This window comes from Anastrepha obliqua, chromosome 1 (assembly GCF_027943255.1).
Source record: "Anastrepha obliqua isolate idAnaObli1 chromosome 1, idAnaObli1_1.0, whole genome shotgun sequence".
NCBI lineage: Eukaryota > Metazoa > Arthropoda > Insecta > Diptera > Tephritidae > Anastrepha > Anastrepha obliqua.
Window position 1 is genome coordinate 24,204,153 of NC_072892.1, and position 17,287 is coordinate 24,221,439.

Sequence of the window (17,287 nt, forward strand, 5' to 3'; positions counted from 1 at the left end):
TTACTTAGTCGTCGTTTCGGTGAGAAACTTATCTCTCGTCTCGGACTAGGGGATTGGCCACCAAGATCGTGTGATATCACATTTTTGGACTTTTATATGTGAACGAATGTAAAGCCGAAATGCTTTGTGGATAAACCAGTTTCGATCGAGGCATTGGAAGCAAACTTTACTACAGTTATTCACGAGATATCGACCGAAGTCCTCCAGCAGGTGATTCAAAAGTTGTGTTTACGGCTGCCCGTATTACGGCGCAGTTGCGGCCAACATTTAGAAGGGATTACCTTTAAAAAATAAGTGTCATAACTGGTTCTACACAAAAATAATAAAGATTACACACAATCAATCCATCAGTGGGATCATCCACAGCGCGTTAGGCGAACTTAACTCTTGGGCCACAGACTGTGGCCTAAGTTTAAACCTGCGTAAAACAGAACTTGTGCTTTTTACCACCAGGTACAAGGCACCAACTTTTAACATAACAAATATCAAGGAACAAACTCTTTCACTTTCTCCCAGTGCCAAGTACTGAAATTTTGAACTCCAAACTTAGCTGGAATTTAAGCGTCGAAGAACGGGTAAGGAAGGTAGAAATTGCTTTATATGCCTGTAAACGTATGCTTGGAAGAAGATGGGGTATTCAACCCAAATATATATTATGGTTATATAAGGCGGTTATACGACCTATTAAATCGTATAGTTCGGTAGTTTGGTGGAAAGCTCTAGGGAGAGAGTACAATACCAAATTACTCGGCAGCATACGAAGATCGGCCGGCGCAATAACGGTCGGTGCATTCAGATCACGGATTCCTAGAGACAATGCACTGACACACGTTATTCCAATAGATCTACTTATTAAGAAGACGACAACCAGAAGTGCATTTAGGTTAAATGAAACGGGTCGCTGGAAATAAAAAACTTATGGTCACGCAAGTCTATTATTGCGACAAACTCAGTCAACCTCGGAGAGGACTGACTATATCAATAGGAATTTTGCCACTCTCTTTCCTTCTAAGGAAGTATGGAATAAGGGATTCTCTCTACACAACTTCAACACTATAGTCTATACAGATGGCAGCAAAATGGATTGTGGTGTTGGAGCTGGTATACTCATATATTCTCACAGACCTAAAATTGTGTCTTTCATGTGGAAGTACTTGCAATTGAGGAAGCCTGTCGGCTACTAATCGCAGATTTCCCTTTTAAGGGCAATATGGCTATTCTTTCAGATAGCCAAGCTGCAATCCAAGTACTGGGTTCGTCTATAATAACCTCTAAAGTGGTGGAACAAAGTAGGAATAGCCTTTTGACCTTGAGTGTAAGCCATAAACTTACCTTAACCTGAGTCCCGGGACATGAGCACATCGAAGCTAACGAAAAAGCAGATGAACTGGCAATAGTGGGATCTGCCATAAATAGCACTCTTGGAGAATCGGTATTCATACCATTAGGTGCAGTCAAAAATATAATTTCTCTAAAATACTCAGAATCGCGGATTGTAGATGGAAAGACCAGACGAAATGCAAAATTAGCAGGACATTGTGGCCCTCAACCTCAAGTAATCGTCAACATTAATAAGCATGAAACGACGGGACGCCTGGAGACTAACGGCGGCCATAACTGGGTTTTGGTCTATCGGAGAACAAGCAGCCAAAATGGGCATGCCTCACAACACATACTGTGACAGTTGTAAACAACCCGAGAAAGAGGAAACAATCTTCCATTTCCTCTGTGAATGTCCTGCCCTATGGAAGGACGGAATGGTAACCCTGGGCCAACCGCTAGTCGAGAGTCCCGAACAACTGTCTGGCTTAAACGACAACAACCTAATAAGGTTTTTAAACCGCACAGACTGTATATAGTCTTGCTGTAAATTACTGTTAAACAAGTTGATAACGAGGATGTGGCAACAAAATAGGGCGGAAGCGCTAGTTGGGTTCCGGAAGAATAACTACTTAACCAACCAACCAACCCAATCAATTTGAATTTTCGTGCCCTTTTTGATCACCCTTTCATATAAATTCTTCTGTAAACCGAAAAAGAGAAGTTTAAATACTAATGTTTCGTATTATTATTCAGCTTACAACCGGTACTCTACAACAAAACGTGTGTAACTGCACTTACCTCTATTCCGATAGTGGTAATCTTGACAACTACCTCATCCCTTTCCACATCGTGAGTGATGACATCACCCGAAGTCTCACGTCCGTTGTGGGTGAGAAACACACGTTGACCCGGATGCAATTGTATGCCCAAAATTGAACGAAATCCCGGACCAATTAAATCCGACTCGCGAAATTCCTTAATCATTGCGTTGCGACGCAAAGCTTGAGCTGGACTCAAGTGTGCACTAACTGCGCGACGTGCCTCCATTATAACGGAAGATTTAGACGACGATGATGGTGAAGTGTCCAAAGAATCTTGCATTGTTTGTGTCTTAAAATCGAAACGTACTATATACTTAGTATCGGCGGTAAGATTTGTACCGTTGTTATTATTAGTGGATGCGGCTGTGTCACTCGCGTCCACCAAGAGCGACGACGAAGTGACCGTGGCAGTTGGTGGTGTTTTGACGTCCTGTATAACACCAGAATACCAAAGGCCGTCCGGACCAGGAGCACAAACTTTTGTACCAATAATTGAACGTTTGGCTAAACGGCGACCAGTGGACATTGTTTTTGTGCAAAAAGAATAGTAAAGGAAGCGAAAAGAAATAAAATTAGAAAATGTATAAGCAAGGCAGGTTGCAAGTACTTGGCTATTGTGGCAACAAGTTGTCGAAATTATTCGAGGACAATTTGCTTTAGCGGTTTAAAAATGGGTGCACAGATTAGGCGTTGCACTTGAGAATTGGGTTGCCACTTTTGTAGAAAAAACAGAAAAAAAAAAACAAATTCAATGATTGTCTTCAGTTTTGTTGCAAACACAGATTTAATTTCATTCACGATTGCTATAGACGCCTTTTGTTTTTAGAAATAGTTGACAATGTTTTTTCTAAATTTTTTTTCATTATGCCAAAATTTTAACGAATTCACTTGTCTGCACGGAATTTTATTTATTGCACATTCTTGATATGCCTCAATTTATTAGCTCATTAATATTTTGAATTTTTGGTTTTTCGAGTTTTTTTTTACACTTTTTCCTTTGACGGTTTTTCTTTAATAGCCACCTTTTAAACGAAAATTTTCGGGTGTATACGATTTTTTTTATTAATTTTGTTTTTTTTAATAAATTTCTTTTTATTAATTTTTTTCTTATTATTTCTTTTTTTTTTATTCAATGCACGCAAAATAAATTTAACATAACAAAGGAAAGATAATTTCAAATTTTGTTAAGTGTCATTCAGATTTGTTTATAATTTAATTGCAATTTATTAGCACTTTGGGACGTTGATTGCGAGCCTCAGTTAATTAATGCGCGCACCGTACAATTTAGTACACAGAAAGCATGCATTTTTCGTCTAAACAAAAATATATAACGGAAGCTCGATATATGAAGAAATAGAATGGGCAACCACCACCAATACATAGCTAATGGGTTTTGTTGCTATTTTGCATTTGTTTTTTGGCGCGGCGCACAACGCTTCAATGTGCAGTTTTATTTTTGTTGCTATGTATGAAGTAACGCTGCTCTGCCACTATTTCTGCACTGCGATAAATACTTGCACACCTATACACCTGTACCTGCGTATGTATGTATGTGGTTAAGCGTAGATAATTTGTGTTGTTGTTCAACTTGTTGTTTACTCTTTTTCTGCTTCGAATTATTGTTTTTGCCGCATTTCAGTTTATTTCCGTGTTAATTTAGTTTTTATTTCATCTTTTTAAATAAAGTTGCCTTGCGGTGGCAACTAAATTGCGGTAATTTATTTCATTTAACTTCTTAGGGAATTCGTGGTCAAAGCTGATTTTGCATAACGCGCAGCATTTACCTCTTCTCTCTCTCTCTCTCACACTTTGCAATCTTACGAAAAGTATTCACCAAATATGCGTGCGATTTCGAAAATTGCTTTTAGCGGTGTTCATAAGCGAAAGTTTTGGTGGCTAATTTTTTTTTTTTAACAATTTTAATTATCTTTATTAGTCTAATTTGCAGTGAATTTCGCTGGCACTCACAAAATTTTTTTTTTAAGTTTTTTTTTTCTTTCGTAGTGAAAATTTTAACTGACTTCTAAGTTTTTATTTCAAATATTTAAGTCTCTTGCGCTTTCCTGTGCTGGGGTGCCGGGTGTTCTAGTCACTCGCGTTTTACGCACAAATCTTCAGGGTTTGACTGAAGTTCTCAAACTGCACTCAACCGAAGGAGAAACAGTGCCAGCGTGAGACAGGTCCTAATACACTTTTCTTTGCAACACCTGCCAGGAGTGGCAATATTAGAGACACAACAACAAATTCGCGTGATTTTGCGATAACTGCGCCAATAATTAACTGTAAACTTTTTGGAGTTTTTTGCGATTGTTGGTGTTGTTGTTGTGATTGTTGTTGTACAGCTTGTCGTTTTTGTTGCTGCTGCTGCTGTTGTTCTGCACAAAAGTTCGTATCGATATTTTTGTTATTCTTTTCTACCAGTTCTTCTTTGATATTTTGTTGTTGTAGCGTGAATGACAATTGTACGGATTCGCATGGCAAAGGGGTGGCCGCATATTTGGCTTCACTCGCAACGCTCGCTACATGCTCGACTCGATTCGTCTTAAGCGTTCTCTGTGGTCTCTTCGACTTATTCCTAAGCATAATCCACCGATTTTCTTATCGTGCGCGTTTACTCAACAGTTTTGGCTGAAAAACTGTAACGTGCAGCGAAAAAACTGACAAGCGGCCAGACGTCACTCAACGTCAACTCAAAAACAAACAAAAAAATTGCACTTGCCACAACACTACAACGAAAGGAATTGTAAATAATTTCAGTATTATTGTAGTTGAAGAAAAAACGAATAGCAAAAAGTGCACTCAAGGCAGCAAAACTTTATTCAAGTTCACAAAGATTATTTGCACAATTATCGCTGCTTGTTATTGCTATTGATATTTTTGTTTGTTGTTTGGTTTTGTGTTTTTTTTTTCGTTTTTTTTTTTATTAGCACACAAGTAGTTGTGTGTGTTTGTATGTATGTGTGACGCCAGTTATTGGAAATATTTCGCTCGTTTGTTTGCTTGCGATTGCTTGTTGTTGTTTTTGTTGTATGGTAAAGGTAATTTAACAAAATTTATAATAGCGATTTCGCTTTAGTTTCAGCGATTTGCATGAATAGCAGCTTCAAATCAATTTATGTTTGACGCACTTGACGAAAAGTGGAATTTGAAAACGTTTGTCAGTCACTTTTCAAAACTTCTAGCAGCACTTTGCACTACTCACTCACACACACACGCACACATGCACGTCGGTTTCTTTACGATAACAAAACCAAGAATTAGCAAATTTGAATGTCGTCCCATCGAGCATTGCAAGCGTCCGGCAAATGGGTTCTTATAAGATTACGTATGTTTGTATGCATGTGTGCACGTATTTCATTCAATTTATTTTGTTGTTGTGCCGCACGAGTGTCACAATTACACTTAATTAGTGTTCGATGGCATGTCTAGCTTGACCGGCAATACGCGACAATATTTACATTGGTGCTTATCAACAGCCACACACAGTCACTCTCACGCATAGAGTGTTTTGGGGATTTGCTTACATCCCACTTTGATTGTCGACTGATTAGTCACTTTATACATATGTATGTATATTAAATTGCCTTCTGAATGGTTTTAATGTTTTCCGGATTTGGATTTTTGTTTAATTGAAGGCGCGGAATGACACAATACGCTTGCTTTTTTAGCTTTGATTTTTAGTTTTATTATTTTTTTTTTTTGCTGAGTTCGGGTAACGAATCAACACTTATCACCCGTACACGAGAGTTGACTATCAACGACTGAATTCATCGAATGTGAATGTTGGTTTTCGGTGTTGCTCTGTTACGTCGTTTATTGCTGCACTATGCCCCGCTCAACGTCCACAGTGTGTGCGAGCTGTTACAATATGTTTTTCTCAGAGCTGTTATGCTGTGCTGTGCTGTGTTGGAGCTTGCCGACGACACAAACGACGCATACAACTACATATGTACATACATATGTATGTGCATACAGCGACGTAAGCAAAAGAAAACGGAATAAGTCAAAACACGAGCAGTAAAAGTAAAATAAATATAGCAGCTGAGCGGTAGCCACAGTCATAATAACGTCAGCAATGAAAACAGAAAACCGAAAACATTAGAAAACAAAACACTAAAAACTACATCAGCATGAAGATACTCGTACTCACAAATGTTTGCTAACATAAAAAAAGAGTAAATACTTGTATAATCGACAAACACAACCCAAACAACTGAAGAGAATGCAGCAGAAGTCAACGCCGGCACATCATACACCGACGAAATACGAAATCATCAAAATGTAAACAACAACTTGGTGGATTCCGAAGCATATCCGCGCGTTTATCTCGAAATCGTCTCACACGTATGGCAACAACACTCTTGGTTGCGTCGGCTCATTCTATTCGCCACCTGATTCGGATAATTTCCGGTTGAAGTATGCTCTCCACCACTACCACCACCACAATTCCACCTATTAACTCACGCTCTTTTCACTCTCATTGCTGCTCTTACAACGACAAACACTAATATCCACACATACTTATTTGTTTTCATTTGGTATCCACAGCTGTTTGATGGCAAACCTACGCTCCGAGCTATCAGCAAACTCACGTAATGAGAGCACCTGAACAAGAACAAAGATAATAGAAGAATACTCACTAACCAAAATGGCCAACTATTGGATACTGTTTATTTGTTGGTTTTTTTAGTTGTGATACTAAAAGTGCAACTGTACTCGGTAAATTCACAAAACAAAAGCGAGTATATTCCAAATACCATGAACTCCTCCTCTAGCAGACCTACGGAAATATGTACTTATACATACATACACAATATGTACGGTGTAACAGTGATTTTATTGCGCCAATGAAATAACTTTGTGTTGTGGGTGGAAAAAAGGACTTGAATTGAAACAACTGAGCGTTAAAAGCCTATCAGAATAAACACGATTTGTGCGTTGCGGTAAAGAATTTGACTGGCATGAAACGTCATAGCTCGAATTTTTAAATATCGACTAGGGTTGAGAGCTTGATTGTATGTATTTGTGTATGTAAGTGGCTAGCCAAGCAGCGAGCGTTCCAAAATAAGTCATTTTTTAAGCTTTTTCGGCGTGGTTTTTGGTATACTTGAAAAAGTTGTAATTTTTCCTGAAGGTTTTTGGAGTGTTGAGCGTCAATGCTCATTTCAGATAGCATTTTAGAGCATTCATTTAAGGGCACTTAAGAAGATTTTGCTGAATCGTTTGCTGAGTAAACTTAAAAAAAATAGTTTAAAGCCAATGCGTGGAAGAACTTTTGTTTTGTTAAAAAAAACTTTTGAAGAATTTTTGTTAAACTAATTTGTGATATATTTCCATAGGAATGGAGAATCGAGTCCCAGTATGGCGTACCTCATTTTTAATGTTAATCCCTTATCTTTAATGAAATTTACTATATACTCGTAGGTGAATCTTAAGGCTAGTTAAATTTCGAACATTTTTTAGTAGTCAGATAATTAAATTCTATTGAGCAGCACCTCTTTCAAGCTTAGGTGATGTCATTTAATCAATAAATTGAAAATTGTGCGTAATTGTGTCACTGCTAGTATATTAAAAAAGCTTGAAAATGGTTCCATCTATTATTTTGAAGCGGCATAACAAAGTTTCTTCTCTATTCGCAGGATTTATTGAGAAGACTAATTCTCATATCTTTGTTCTTATTGTATTTATTTTTGTTACAATTTATATAATAATGTAATAGATATGTAGTTAATGACTCGTTAGCAAATCAAATATCAAAATATCAGTCAAGTAAGTTGCTCGCCAGCCTGCTTTAGCTTGGTGATAGAATTCTACCAGCACCTCCAAGCAGATGTTTTGCTCCAGATAGGAGTTGAAGGAATCTAAAAACAATAACTGGCGCATACACTTCTGTTAGGTGTTTGACCGAGCTCCTTCTCCTATGGGCGAACCCCATAACGCCGTGATGTTGTTGCACAAATGGAGAGCATCCATTGACTTTTAATTTTAAGTCGCAATACAAAAGTAATTTTGCTCAATAGCAGTAAAGATGCCACTAGAGATCAAATGGTATTTTCTTTACTTCTTGATCAATTCCGCATTTTTTTTATTTTCCTGATTTTTACATAATTTTTGATTTTTGATTTTTCACAATTTTTACTTTTTTTATTACTTTGGATTTTTCAAAATTTTAATTATTTATAACTAGCTTTAACCCGCGGCCCCGCTCGCGTAGGAGTAGTTTCGAGGGGTTTAGGATATGTATTTAAAAGAATTACGAACAATAATTTCATAGCAAATATTTTTTTATTAAAAACCATAATATTACAATACCCGGCATCCGTTGCTATGCCTCGTTGAATAAAATCAAAACAACCAATCAGAAAAATATCAGGCAAAATTATTTTTAATAATTTTCTATCTCAAACTTGAACTTTGCTTTTGGTTCATAGTTGAGCAGCTTATGCGAATTATGAAGTCTAGAGTGTGCTATAAATAGTGGGAAATAGAAAAACTAAGATTTTTTAGATTAAATTTCAGCAAATATTCGACTATTAGTAACGAATGAGAGTGGTGGCGCGGTATGGGGGCTGTGGGAAGGGAGTTCTATCATAAAAACATGCCTATAACCTTCATTGGGTGAAAATATGAATGTTTAAACATTTTTACGTCATTTGGTGTTGTTGTTTCGTAGTACAGACATTCATTCATTTTTTTAGAGGTTAGGTTTTCAAGTTGGCACTACTTTTTTCGTAGATGGTCTTTTTGACAGCTGTCACTTGATTTATGCTCAGTTTGGTTTGCCATTTCATAATGAATAGACTTACACCTGAACAACGTTTGCAAATCATGCAAATTTATTACGAAAATAATGGTTCGGTTCGCGCGAAGCATCGATACGTTTTATTTCATCTTGAAAACCTAACCTCTAAAAAACACCCTTTAGTATAGATTTTAAGTTTTTCAAAATTTTCATTTTTTTATAACTTTTATTTTTATATTTTTAATTTTTTATTTTTATTTTGTTTCTAATTTCTAATTTTTCATAATTTTAATTTTTTTTATAATTTTGAGTTTTTTATAATTTCGGATTTTTCATAATTCTGATCTTTTTTATAATTTTTAATTTTTTATAATTTTAAGTTTTTCATAATTTTGAATTTTTTTACTAATTTCGGATTTTCCACAATTCTGATCTTTTCATAATTTTTAATTTTATAATTTTTAGTTTTTCGCAACTTTCAATGTTTTATAATTTTGAACATTTCATAGTTTTTCAAAAATTTAAAATTTTTCATAATTACAAATTTTTCATTATTTTATAATTTGTTATTTTCTATCATTTTTAATTTTTCATAATGTTTAACTTTTCCCAACTTTCATTTTTTATAATTTTCAACTTTCCGCTATTTTCAATTTTTTATAATTCTCAGTTTTTCATCATTTTCAATTTTCATAATTTTTAGTTTTCCACAATTTTAATTGTTTTATAATTTGACTTTTTCACAACTTTTACCATTTTATAATTCCTAATTTTTCACAAATTTAATTTCTTCATAATTTTGAACTTTTTTATAATTTCGAATTCTTCATATAAATTTGAAGTTTTTATAATTTTGAGTTTCTCATAATTTTATAATTTGTTATTTAGTATAATTTTTAATTTTTTGCAACTTTAAATTTTTTATAATTTTCAATATTTAATAATTTTCATATTTTTTATTTTTTATAATTTTTAGTTTTCAATTTTTTATAGTTTTGAGTTTATAGTTTTTTATAATTTTTATTTTCCATAATTACCAATTTTTCATAAGTTTATAATTTGTTATTTTTCATAATTTTTAGCTTTTCGCAATTTTTAATTGTTTATAATTTTTCATAATTTTACATTTTTCCATAATTACAACTTTTTTATATTACAATTTTTAACTTTTTATAATTTCTAATTATTCATAATTTTACTTTTTTCTAATTTCAAAATTTTCTTAATTTGATTTTCTTAATATATAATTTTGATCTTTTTATAATTTTGAATTTTTTATAATTTTGAGTTTTTGATAAATTTGAAATTTTTGTAATTTTTAATTTTTAATAATTTTATAATTTGTTGTTTTGTATTATATAATTTTTAATTTTTCGCATCTTTCAATTTTTTATAATTTTCAATTTTCATAATTTTTATTTTTTCATGATTTTTAATTTTTTTTAATTTTTAGTTTTTCAAAATTTTTAATTTTTCATAATTTTTAATTTTCCATAATTTTGGTCATTTTATAATATTGAATTTTTTATATTTATTAGTTTTTCATAATTTTATAATTTGTTATTTTGTATAATTTTTAATATTTCGCAACTAAAAATTTTTTATAAATTTTTATTTTTCATAATTTTTAATTTTTTATAATATTGAATTTTTTTATAATTGTCAATTTTGTATAATTTTTATTGTAGTTTTCTATAACTTTTAAGAATTTTGAATTTTTCATTATTTTTAATTTTCCATAAATACCAATTTTTCATAATTTTGATCTTTTTATAATTTTGAATTTTTTATAATTTTAAGTTTTTCATAAATTTGAACTTTTCATAATTTTTTAATTTTTCATAGTTTTTAATTTTTGTTTTTGTTTTTAAATTTTTGTAATTTTCAATTTTTTATAATTTGAATTGAATTTTTCACAATATTTAATTCTCCATAATTACCAATTTTTCATAATTTTTTATTCTCAAAATTATGTGCATACACATGTCACTTTTAAAATATGATTCATAAATATTCAAGCATTTCTAACATACATTCCTTCATATATATACATACATTTAAATGTGCACTGTATACATATATTAGGGTTGTACGAATAACTGATTTTTAATTATTTTCATAAACCATAATTTCACTTAATAAATTTATTAAATTTTCCGACATTTCGAGTAAAACAAAGTCAAAAGTAAATTCTACTTTTTCTAAAAAAATATATAAATAAATGCACAGCTGACAAACGTGCATCCCTAATGTACATACGCATAATTAAATGCACACATAACATTAGATCAGACCAACTAATATTCGCCCACAACCGATATAGCCCACAAATACAGTCGCATAAATTCCACACCAGAAACCCTTTTCGGGGAAAAAGATATTCTACTAAAAATGAACATGAAAAAATCTCGCATGACATTGATTGTTATCGCTTGGTGGAATTATCAGTGTATTATCATGTGAAGGGAGCACAGGGATCGTAAATTTTAAACCAAAATATACGTAGCCAGATTAAAGCCTGATTTATGATATTTCATTTAACTCAAATGAAGGCCGTTGAGGGGTAGGGCGAAGGAAACAACTTCCTAGCTCCAGTTTTTTTTTTTTTTTTTTTTTGTATTTTTGCATGACCTTTTAAATTCGAAATATTAAAATTGTTTCATAGTTTTATTATTATATACAGTATCGGGCAAAACTTATCGTACTGGTGACTATTATTTACACTATCACCTCCTGCACTGATAAATATTATTCTGAGTATAGTAAAATTATTTAAAAATTTAGAAAAATTTGTTATTATAAACAAAACAAAATCGTAGAATTTATTTCACACCATGACATTAGTAGGTTGTTCAATAAGTTTTGGGGTTCGGTAAGAAGACAAAACTCAATGATTTAAAATACACTCTGTTGTTCAGTATTGTCTCCCTGAACATCAAAATACTTTTCCAACGAGGCTTCAATTTATGAATTCTCTGAAGTGAGCATCTGGAAGGGCTGCAGAATACGCCTCCACAGCTGTTGTGAGCGCATCATTTGATGAAAAACGCTTTCCACGCATGCATTTTTTTAGGTCAGGAAACAGATGGATATCGCTCGGGGCAAAATCTGGTGAATACGGTAGATGCTCCTAGAACTTTTATTTAAATTCACGGATTTTAGCCATAGTCAAAATGTGTTTGTGACACGGTGCTTTGCCCTGATGAAAAATATTTTTTTCTTTTGCAAACTGGGTATTTTCTCAAGAATTTTTTCCTTCAGCAGGTCTAAAAGATTACAATATTACTCTGCATTTGTTGTTTTACCAGTTTCCAACTAGTCCACAAACAAAATACCTTTCGCATATCAAAAACCTGATGCTAGAGAATTTTGCTCGCTTTTGAGTTTTGGTTCCATTGTTAGCGAATGCGACACCCTTTGTGCCCACAGTTTTCTGAAACCCAATACTTTAGTCAAAATACTGTTTACACTGCCCTATGAGATGCCTGGAGCTTCAACTAAATCTCTTTCAGTCACTCGACGATTTTCCAATAATCGAACAACCGCATATTAATAGAGTACTGATGCATAAGTTATAAGGTTGTCAATGATTTGTGCAGAAATGTTTGGCCAGGCTTGTTCTGCAGTTAAACTTTAATTATCAGAATTCTGCTGCCGAATCCCTGATGACGTCACAACCGAAGTTACTATCAGAATTTTGCTGCGAATGGCCAAATCTTGTAATTTATCATCCTTGGGTATTTTTCCGCTTATTATTATAAATTGCGACGAGCGCAATATTTTTTTTTTCGATAGATTACCAGATTTGACCAATCTGCTACGGTGAGAGAAAAATATGTGCGAGCAACTTCGGTTGGCAAGTCACCGAATACTCGTCAGCAGAGTTCTACCCCGCTCTTATGACATTAATAAACAAAAAAAAATTTTGGTTTTTTGTATTCAGGTCACTGACGCCGATGGTACAATGCCCGCCGATTGAGAAGCCCTGGTGCGACCTTTTTGGAAGAATTGAGTGTACATCCCCCATTTTAAATGATTAAAAAAAAATTTATATTATTTTAATGTATAAATAAAAAAAATTTTAATGTATAATTGAAAAAAATATATTGACTTCTTTATTTTAAATAATTTTAATGAAAATCAAGGAAAATATGGCCGTTTACCAGATATCTTAATTGTTTATGTATGTAGCGATTTTACGAATGGGCTGTACTTTACTATACATTCCTATGGGGATGAAAAATATTGAGGTCATAAAATTGCGAATGATTTTTGCCCCTATTATTCTCCTTTATGCAGCAAGAAATACGAAAAAAGAATATAAAAAATAAAAACCCGAAATTTTAAGTAAATCGTATTTATTACGGAATAAATCTCTATTACTTAATGTAAAAAAAATTAAAACAAATAAATTATTCAAGCCAGAAACTTAAAGTCAAAAGAATCGAAATTTGTAAACACAAAAAAATTCATTTCAAACTTTCATCTCTCTTAGCCACTTGTGGACACTCGGGTACATGAATTGCTGATACCTTTGCTGGGCCATGCATTTAATGATATTCATGTTGAGAGATGTACATGTATATATGCATATAAATGTATGTATGTATGTATGCCTGTGCATAGATTCTCGCAGAATATAATGAAGAAACCTCCTACAAATAACAAAAAAGCTACAAAGACACCATAAGACGAAGGGATGGATAATTTAGCCTCCTCTTTTAAACCCAATCGGAAACAATGACTGAACAAGTGCCGATGATGCCGTTTCGCAATTCATTTGGAACAAAAATTTGGGCAATTTGGTGATGACGCCATCGCTTTTATATGTGCGTTGGAACAAACATTTTCAAAACAAAATTAGCTATTCGTGTTAATGCCGCATACAAAAATATTTCAATGCTACAGCGTTATATGCATACATACATACACAAACACGTCTTTAACTATACAAAAATGTACAAATGTATGTGCGAATGAGTGGATTTATGTTGTGTATGTCGCATAGAGTGAACTTTGGCTCCCATTCTAAAACATTTACGCAGTAGAAAATATGCTGTTTTTTTACTTCAGCAAAAGGTACACCTACAAACAGGCATACATACGCACATGCATACATCCACACATTTGGACACGAGAAATATGTATGTTGCTATACAACAACACAACATTTAAACTATCGTTTGCGTGGTCACTACAATGCCAAAAAACACTAAATGATGTTGACAAAAATGAAAAATAAAATCGATTGAAAAAAAATTGGACACAACCTAATAACATCCGCAACACCCAAGAATGATAGAATACAAGAATGCGCCTTCCCCACGGGCCCTGACGTCAGTACGGAAAATAAACCAAGAAAAATGAAGAGCTAGAATGAGCGAAAGTGAGACATACATGCATTCATACATACAGCTACACTTACATCATTTTTTTTCTTGTTGCTTTGCACACAAATATTTATTTATTTTCAGTACTGATGCCGCTCATTTGTCATATTCGCCGAAAATAAAGTAGCGGTTTTCGAAAAGCCCCACCTTCTGTGCTCTCTAAAATCACTTTTCTCGGAGCATCACGGCTTACTCTCCAACAAGCAAACAAACAAACAAGCAGCCAAACAGTTTCGTAATAATGTCCCAGCAACATTTCTAAATATAATACACAACCAACAAACACCAACGTTCGCAACATTGTTGCGTAAACAGCTGTTCACAAAGCTGTGGCTCATTTGTGGCGTTTCTGTTTACGTCAACAAAAAAATGCCACGCATACAGCGATAGATACTTTACCGGCCGGTGTATCTCAAAGATAATAAATTCACTGTTACTCGCTGTGCGAACCGTTATCAACACCCTACTCTCATACTCTCAACAGTATTGGTGCTCTTCTCTGTGACGCTATTTCGTGCTATTTTCCGCTACCTGTTTCACACAACAAACCCAAGCTGAGAACGGTCAGCTGTTCGCTATCACCAGGCAGCAGCAACAAAAGGTTTGCAAAGAGATAAATACGTAACTGCATGCATACATACATACATATCTACTTACACACTTGTTTAATAAACGAATCTAACACATTGGTGACGCTCTTAGATTTCATATTTTTCAAACGTTATTTTAACACAATCTTCAACGTCGTCTCTCTCATTGCCGTATGTTATGCTGGGACTTTTTACTTCTCTGGCTCTCTAAGAGAACTTTTATGCTCCGCTATGTACTCGTTTCAACATACCTGCAAATGTATAAGGCAAGTATTGGAGATAGATGTGTACATTTTCTATACAGTAGCCAATTTGTTGTTGTTTTCATAATGACCTTTGCAGGCAACATACTAAGCAGTGAGGCATACAGTTGTTCCTCTTCTCATTTCATTTCATAGAAACAATTTGGGGGTGGGTGCGTCTATCAAGTGCGTCATTTTGTGCAATTTTATGTTTATACATACATATTTTATTCATATGCATACATACATATGTAAGTACCTATACCTAACATAGGTACATATGTGCACATATACATATACATATATGATAACTGTTGTAGTATGACACACGCAGTAGCTTAAGTCGAAAGGAGAGTTTAATGTGATTTATATCAATTTTTATTTAATTTTTTTGTTCCAGTAAACAATCTTAATATTAATTTTTTGTCCAAATGTAAATAAGAAATAAAATTAATATTAAAAAATCGGAAAATTATCTAGTATTTAGAAAACTACTAAGAAAACAATTTAATTTTTATCACAAGTCGATTTAAGCTACGATGGGGTACGACCCCAAGTACATATACATACATACATAAGTATACATATGTACATACGATCTCCACATACATACGGATGTATGTACGTATACATGTTTATATACATACATCCATATATAGGAATATGTATCACTTATATTACAGCACGTATTTGTGTGTATGTATGCATATATACAAACATATATATACAGCCATGGCCATATAAATAGCACATTTAGACTTTGCAAGCAAAGAGTTGAATATGTTTTCAAATAATTATTTTTTATTGGGAAAAAAGCAACATCAAAAATAAAGAACTTATTTACTTCCACTTAAAAAAAAATGGTCAAAACGAATTTCAGTTCTGATTTAATTTACAAGAACGTTGATAACTCACGAAACCTCCTGGACGTAAAAATAGTAAATAAGTAATAATAATATTTTACCAGATATTGTATACCAGTATTTTGTACTATATCCACCGTTTTTGATTACTTCTTCAAGCCGTCGCTCCATGCTTTCTAAATACAAGCTTGTGGCATCTTTCCTTTGGAATCGAGTACCAAGCCTCCTCAACTGCGACCCACAAATCATCAAAATTTTTAAAATTTTTGTTAGCGATTTTGACCGTCCCGGCTAGAATTACAGTAAGGCATGCCGAAGAATCAGTTAGGCCCGAATTAGGCAGGCCTTACCAGGCCCACGTTAGGCAAGGCAAAGATTGGCATGCCAGAACAATACCAAATTTGGTTGTGGTCACGAAAATCTGTGGCAGTGTCTCACTTAGGCATAAATTGGAATCCCTAACTGATTTGTAGAAGTCCATCCGGAGTATTACCGAAGTTCGGTTTTTCGAACCTGCGCCTAATGAGGCAGATGTGTGGCGATACCTTTCGGGTCTTGGGGCTGTCATATGAGGCGCAAATTTGGAATGCGGTCTGCCTTATTTGCGCCTAATCACCGCCTTACCAAAATGTCTAGTCGGGTTAACGTCATTCCACAAATTTTCTATTGCATTGAGATCAAGGCTCTGCGCCGACCAATCAGTATATACATTAATTTCTTCTCTTCTGAGCCATTGCTTCACCGTCTTTGCAGTATGCTTTGGATCATTGTCCTGCATAAATGTCCAATTTAATGGCATAAACTCAAACACAAATGGCTCCATTTTATTCTGGAGTATATCCAAATACTGAAATCTATCCATTTTACCAATAACGCGTACAATCGGCCCAACGCCATGCCAGGAAAAATCTCCCCAAACCCCATGATGCTTCCGCCGCCGTGTTTAATCGTCTTTTTTGTGAACCTAGGATTTAGCGCTTGATTTTTGGACGACGTACAATAGTTTTCCCATCTGGTCCCATCCTATTCATTTTGGTTTCGTCGGTCCAAAGTAATTTTTTCCAAAATTGAATAGATTTGTCTTTGTGGGCTTTTGCTAAGGCAAGTCGGTGTTTGATATGTCTTTTTGAGAGGAGCCGTTTTTTTCTGCTTATGGTAGTAGTCCGGTATAATGACCGAAATTTCGACGTTTTTTCATGAATCTTTTTTAAAAAGAAAATAAAATGCGATCGTTTTAAAGTTTTTACATGTTTTTTGAAGTATATAAAAAAAAATTTAAGTTAATTTTATATTAATTTGTTTAAATTTTTGGCGAC

The 17,287-nt window shown here is 33.8% G+C and overlaps 1 protein-coding gene across 1 annotated transcript; it reads right to left on the reverse strand.

The window, feature by feature from the left end:
• Positions 1 to 1,948: 1,948 nt before the first annotated feature.
• Positions 1,949 to 3,190, reverse strand: LOC129244197 (uncharacterized). The gene is made up of 2 exons (XM_054881842.1): positions 2,122 to 3,190; positions 1,949 to 2,023 (listed from the first exon to the last, which is right to left on the reverse strand). Exons 1-2 carry the CDS (start codon positions 2,668 to 2,670, stop codon positions 1,949 to 1,951), a joined length of 624 nt encoding a protein of 207 aa, XP_054737817.1. The 5' UTR covers positions 2,671 to 3,190.
• Between the last annotated feature and the right edge of the window lie 14,097 nt (positions 3,191 to 17,287).